The 6,316-nt window shown below is 40.1% G+C and overlaps 1 protein-coding gene across 1 annotated transcript in view; it reads right to left on the minus strand.

Moving 5' to 3' along the window:
• TRIM37 (tripartite motif containing 37) overlaps positions 1-6,316 on the minus strand; it is a 144,889-nt gene that overhangs the window by 21,340 nt on the left and 117,233 nt on the right. Inside the window, exon 19 of the mRNA XM_003795582.3 lies at positions 1,678-1,986. Within this exon, the coding sequence (XP_003795630.1) occupies positions 1,678-1,986 (309 nt within the window). The remainder of the gene's footprint in view (positions 1-1,677; positions 1,987-6,316) is intronic.

Genomic DNA, 6,316 nt, shown 5'->3' on the forward strand with positions numbered 1-6,316 from the left:
TATACTCTGGGTATATATCCAAAATTGAAAGAAGAAACTCAAACTGATATTGTACTCCTATGTTAATATACAATGTGAATGTACCTAATGTCACTGAACTGTACATATGAAAATGGTAAATTTTCTTACATACATTTCATCACAAGTTAAAAAATGTAGAACCTTCCTCAAAAAAAAGGTTAAAATTTCATATTTTGTATATTTTATACCAATAAAAAATTATTTTAAAAAGTATATATGCTTAATAAAAGGAACTCTCCCACACACAAACTTGACTTCTACCCACTTCACTGTGAAACTTCTTCAAGAAGTTGTGCATTTGTGCTCCAATTTCTTTTTTCTTTTTTGAGACAGAGCCTCAAGCTGTCACCCTGGGTAAAGTGCCATGGCATTACAGCTCACAGCAACCTCCAACTCCTGGGCTCAAGCGAGTCTCCTGCCTCCGCCTCCCAAGTAGCTGGGACCACAGGCGCCCGCCACAGCGCCCGGCTATTTTTTGGTTGCAGCCGTCATTGTTGTTTGGCGGTCCGGGCTGGGGATTTGAACCCGCCACCTTAGGTGTACGTGGCTGGCGCCTTAGCCAGTTGAGCTAGGGGCGCCGAGCCTGTGCTCCAATTTCTTACCTCATTCACTCTTCACCACTCTACTCCATGGGAACGGTTATCAAAAGGGCCACCCAACTTTGATGTTAACACTTACCTCTGCAAATCAATTGATTAACTCTTTCTTATGCATCTAGAATAGTACTAGTATTGTATCATTTTCAGGAGAACTAAGAAAGATGGAAACCTCCATCAAGAAAGGCTGCTAGCTTATAAGCCAGGCCATCTTCCCACTGTTAAAACTTCAGAAAATGCCACTGTATTTCACACAAGTTACTGTACTAAGCTGTTAATGGCCTCACAACTCCTGCTCTCTTTTCAGACCCTTCTTCAAACAACAAAGTCATCTTTGTAAAGAGTAAATATTATAAACACGCCTCTGATTTTTATTCTGTAGATGTTCTCCTAAAATAAGAATAAAACTCAAAGTCCCAATTGAGGTTTTAGAAGACCCTACCTCATCTAAATCCTGCCTACCGCTCTGGCTTCCTCTCTTGCTATTCTTCCCTCTCTGTTTAGGTCGTCATATTCAATCATACTGCTCTGCCTTCAATCCTTCAAACACACAAAGCAAAACCAATTGGTGACTTGGAATTTTCTGTTCTGTTTACCCCAAACATTGCTTCCTCTGGATCTCAAATGGCAGATCTACCTTTAAGTCCCAGTTCAAATGTTGCCTCCTCAGACTCTGACAACCCCAACTGGAGTCACACAGTTCTCATCTACTCCTCCCAATCCTACTCCTCTGCTGTTTTCTTCACAGCATTTTTAACCAATTGAAATTATCTTTACTTGTTTACACATTTTAATGTCTGATTCTCATCACTACAAAGCAAGATTCATGAAGAATTTTGTCTTATTTACTGCTGAGTATGGAGTAAGCAATCGAACAATGTTAGCACCATTATATAATAAAAAATATATGACATCAATTTAAGATGGGAAAAAAAGGCTGTACATATTTCTAGTCTTAATTCACTGAAGAGATATTTAAATATTATTTTCCTGAAAAAAAGGTTTCAGCTTCTCAAATAACATATGGAGAAACGACACTAAAAGGAAATTTACCACTTACAGTTTCGTATGTAACAACTGGAGACTGATGACTTTGCCAGGATTTCCATTCCCAAATCTTGTACTCTGCCAGAATTTTCGGCTCCACATGCAGCCAGAGCTGCCTGGTCAGCAGAAAAAAGGTTTGTCTGGATGTCTCCAGAAGCGGCATTGCTGCTTTTTATTTCTGAAAGTGTATTCTTTACATCAGTTTTCATACATCGAACTTCAGCCATTTGAGTTTTGAGTCTTTTCAGCATCTTTAAGTCAGAGGGCACCCTCCACATGGCCTGCTGCTTCTTTTGGTCTTTATCTTTTCGAGAATATGATGCTTCAGAGAGAAATTGACAAGCCATGTTAGTATAAATTTTAACACTTGTGAAATCATTCTGAACTATCATTCTGAACTATATGCAAATGTGATGTGTAAAGTAAGCTATGGTGCTTTAGATGGTACCAACAATAAAAGCACACATTAGGCCAGATGCAGTAGCTCACACCTGTAATCGTAGCACGCTGTGAGGCGTAGGTGGGAGGATCCTTCGAGCTCAGGAGTTTGAGACTACCCTAAGCAAGAGTGAGACCACATCTCTATTAAAAATAGAAAAATTAGCCGGGCATGGTGACGTGCCTGAAGTCTTAGCTACTTGGAAGGCTGAGGCAGAACCGCTTGAGCCCAAGAGGTTAAAGCGGCTGCAGTAAACTATGATGTACTCTAGCTGAGGCGACAGAGCGAGACTCTGTCTCCAAAAAAGAAGAGGAAAAAAAAAAAAAAAGCTTTACATTTAATTCATCAAAATAGACGCAAGAGTCCTAACTCTATTCATACGTTCAATGTTGGAATATGAATCACATCGTAATTACCCAAATCAGAATTATGTATTTAGCTCTAAAAATTTTAAAGCTACTCTACTGCTGTGTGCTTTCTTCTTTATACTGTCCCGCTTCTCTCAAATTTTCTACACTGTTTTATGTTAGTAATTGAAAAACTGAAAAACTAAAAGCCAAATACATTGTGAAATCCGCTATATATAATGCTATATAAAAAAACACATATTCTAACTAGATTCAAAAGGTTGCTTTATTAAATTATTGGATACATCTATTAAGTGCCATGGAACATCATAAAATAGTGTCCACTTACTGAAATTTTTCAGCCACTAAAGTGAGTTTTCTCTCTTCCCAGAAAAGTAGTTGAAGTCTTTAATTTCATCTCCCCCTACCCAAATATTAAAAATGAAGCACGAATAAGTGAAATACACACTTCTGTTCTTTTACAGGGAGGTAAAAAGAGGCAGATATGTTGCAAATTAAAGAATACTATGACTGAACTCAAAGCAAAAGGAAACTAAGCCAAATTAAAAAACAACAAAACCAGGAGACCAACAGGTACCCCAATTAGGCAATGAACAAATCCTTTATTAGCAGAAATGATAGCTGAATCTTCTTTAACATTATAACAACCTTCTGCCATACACAAGGAATTACACTAAAGACAGACATAGTGGTCTGCCCAACAGCAATTCCCCTAGTTCTATCTTGTTAAAAGATTGTGTTCAGGTATCAATCAAGTGGGCAGGAATGTGCTGAGGGAGATGAGGTCCCTAGATCAGCCCTGGGGTATACTAAGTCTATGAGTAGTCTAATCGAATTCCTTTTTGACAGTGTTGAGAATGAGCACATGACCCAGTTCTAGCCAAGAGATTACTGGGGCACTACTGGGGACGATTTTCTATGCTGGTACGGAGATTTTATGATGTCTATTTATTTAAAAAATATCTATAAAGAAATTGCTGTATGTTAGGCAAAAATATTAAGTCATTTAATTCTCGTGAATCAATGTACAAAGTACTATTTTTTTTGTCTTAAGTCTATGAAAGTTCTATTATTAGCTCCATTTATAAGACACAAAACGTTGCATAATATACATACACAAGGTAACACAGTATAGGAGATTGAATTCAAACCTAAGAGTCTGTCTCCAGAGTCAGTGATCTTGACATTAGTAACTCCAAGGTAATAATAGTAAGGTCTCTCTCCTGCCTAGTTTTCTTCCTGCTAGTGACACACTGCTGTGAATACATGATGCCGGGAGCTATAGCAACAGCTACCTTATTACTGTAAGAGAAGAGGCAAAAGTAACACAGGAAGACCATCTTGTGCCCTGCCTCTAAGTACCAATGATCCTGGAATCACCCACGTCCAAATTTCTTAATATGCATGATAATTAAATGCCTTTACTATTTAAGGCACAGTTAGGAACATTTTATTACTTGGAGCACAGTTAGGAGCATTTTATTACTTGGAGTTGAAAGTATTCATAACAGAACATGACCAGATTTTAGAAAGCAGGAAGTTGATCTCAGGTCCACCATTTAGATGCTGTAACTTTCTTCATCCATCAACTTCTCTGAATCCATTTGTTTATTGTTCAAAGAAAACAGTAACATACATATAACTGGGATGTTGTGAGGCTCAGAGAATTCAATTGCACAGCGCCCATCTAGTACATTGTTCACCACGCTGCCAGAGCAGTTTTCCAAAACCCAAATCAGGCCAAGGATCTGTAAATCCTAGCACTTTGGTAGGCTAAGGCAGGAGGATTGCTTAATAAGGCCAAGAGTTCAAGACCAGCTTGGGTAACACGGTGAGACCCCATCTCCACAAAAAATTTAAAAATTTGCCATGCACACCATCTATACCCTAAGCTGACCACAGGGAACTAGGAGGGTGACTTCAGCCTAGGAGTTCAAGACTGCAGTAAGCTAAGATTACTGCACTAAGCTAAAAGCACTGCACTCCAGCCTTAAAAAAACAGTAGACTCATCTCTTTAAAAAAAAAAAATGCAAAAAAGACAATATTTTCAGCTGGGTATGGTGGCTTATGAGGCAAGTGGATTGCTTGAGCTCAGGAGTTCAAGATTAGCCTGAGCAATAGCGAGACCCCATCACTACTAAAAAATAGAAAGACTGAGGCAAGAAAATTGGTTTGGTCTAAGAACCTGAGGTTGCTGTGAGCTATAATGCCATAGCACTCTAGTCAGGATGCCAGAGTGAGATTCTTACCTCAAAAAAAAAAAAAAAAGACATTACTTTTCTGGTTAGAATCCCCACACAGCATAACATTTAGGAAAGTACCCTCAGGCTGGGTGCAGTAGCTCACACCTATAATCCTAACACTCTGGGAGGTCGAGGCAGGCAGATCGCCTGAGCTCATGAGTTCAAGACCAGCCTGAGCTAGAGTAAAACCTTATTTCTAAAAATAGCTGGCTGTTGTGACAGGCGGCTATAGTCCCAGCTACTTGGGAGGCTGAGGCAAGAGAATCGCTTAAACCCAAGAGTCTGAGGTTGCTGTGAGTTATGAGGCGATAGCACTCTACTAGGTGCTGACACAGTGAGACTGTCTCAATACATACATACATAAATATAGGAAAGTACCCTCAAGGCACAAAGGCCCTTTATTATCAGATTCTGCCTTATTTCTCACTAGCTTTATCTTCCACCTCTATCCCAAACATACCATATTTAGTATTACTCAAAACTCTTTCTAATGCACGGGCCTCGCTCTATCACACTTGCATTCTTTTTACATGTACGATTCCCTTACCTGCTTTCTCTGCCAACCCAAACTCATCAAATATAACTTTAAATGTCCCTCTTTTCAGACATTTGTGCCATCAACTTTGCCCCTCCTCACAGATCAATTCTTACTTTTATAGTATACAGCTTATATTTAAAGCCACTTTGGCTGCTCTATTGAGACTAGGCTGAAGAAGAACAAGGGAGGAAACTGGAAGGGCTTTTGTGGTAGTCCTGGAGAGAGATGGTTTGGGGCTGGGTCAGGGCTGTGACACTGCAGGAAGCAAGAAGGGAAGAAACCACCTTTTAGGAAATTAATGAAGGACTACAAGGTGAGAACTAAGGCAAGGGAAGCAAGTATGTAATCACCCACTGTTCCCCAGCTTGCTTTCCTGTAATTGCTAACTCTTCAGGAGTCAAGAGATGTATAGCTGATGGTCATAAAGATTCTTAGCTTTCTTCATTGCTCCCATACATAACACCACCCTTGTGAAACTGAAGGCTAGTTTTTGAGACATCTTCCAGGCCCTGCATTCCAGTGGATCAGCTGACCCACACAGACCAGTGGTCCATGCCAAATAACTGATTCAACTCATCTTGTGACATCCCCCCCAACCAGGAACTGATCAGCACAAGAAAACAATTTCTAGAACCTTAGCACTGTCTCCCAAACTAACTTTTAAAACCATTTTCCCCAAATTCTCAGGAAGGCATCCTCGCATGGCACCTGCGATATTGAACTCTTCTGCTATAAACCCTGTTGTCTCAGTGTATTGTCTTCCTTTTACGCAGTGGGTAATGAACCTGTAAGGCTGTAACAGTCGTGTGTAGTAAGCGCAAAGACAGGAAAGGATAAGATGCTATGGAGTCTCACACCACAAGAAGAGAAATCTTCCTGACTGTCCTAAGTCACAAGGCTAATGAAAATTAAGAATCCTACGCATAGGCTCGGCGCCTGTGGATCAAGTGGCTAAGGCGCCAGCCACATACACCTAAGGTGGTGTGTTCGAATCCAACCCAGGCCCGCCAAAAAACAATGACGGCTGCAACCAAAAAACAGCCAGGCGTTGTGGCGGGCACCT

The sequence above is a fragment of the Otolemur garnettii genome, unplaced genomic scaffold, assembly GCF_000181295.1.
Source record: "Otolemur garnettii isolate 467f Iridium unplaced genomic scaffold, OtoGar3 scaffold00094, whole genome shotgun sequence".
Taxonomy (NCBI): domain Eukaryota; kingdom Metazoa; phylum Chordata; class Mammalia; order Primates; family Galagidae; genus Otolemur; species Otolemur garnettii.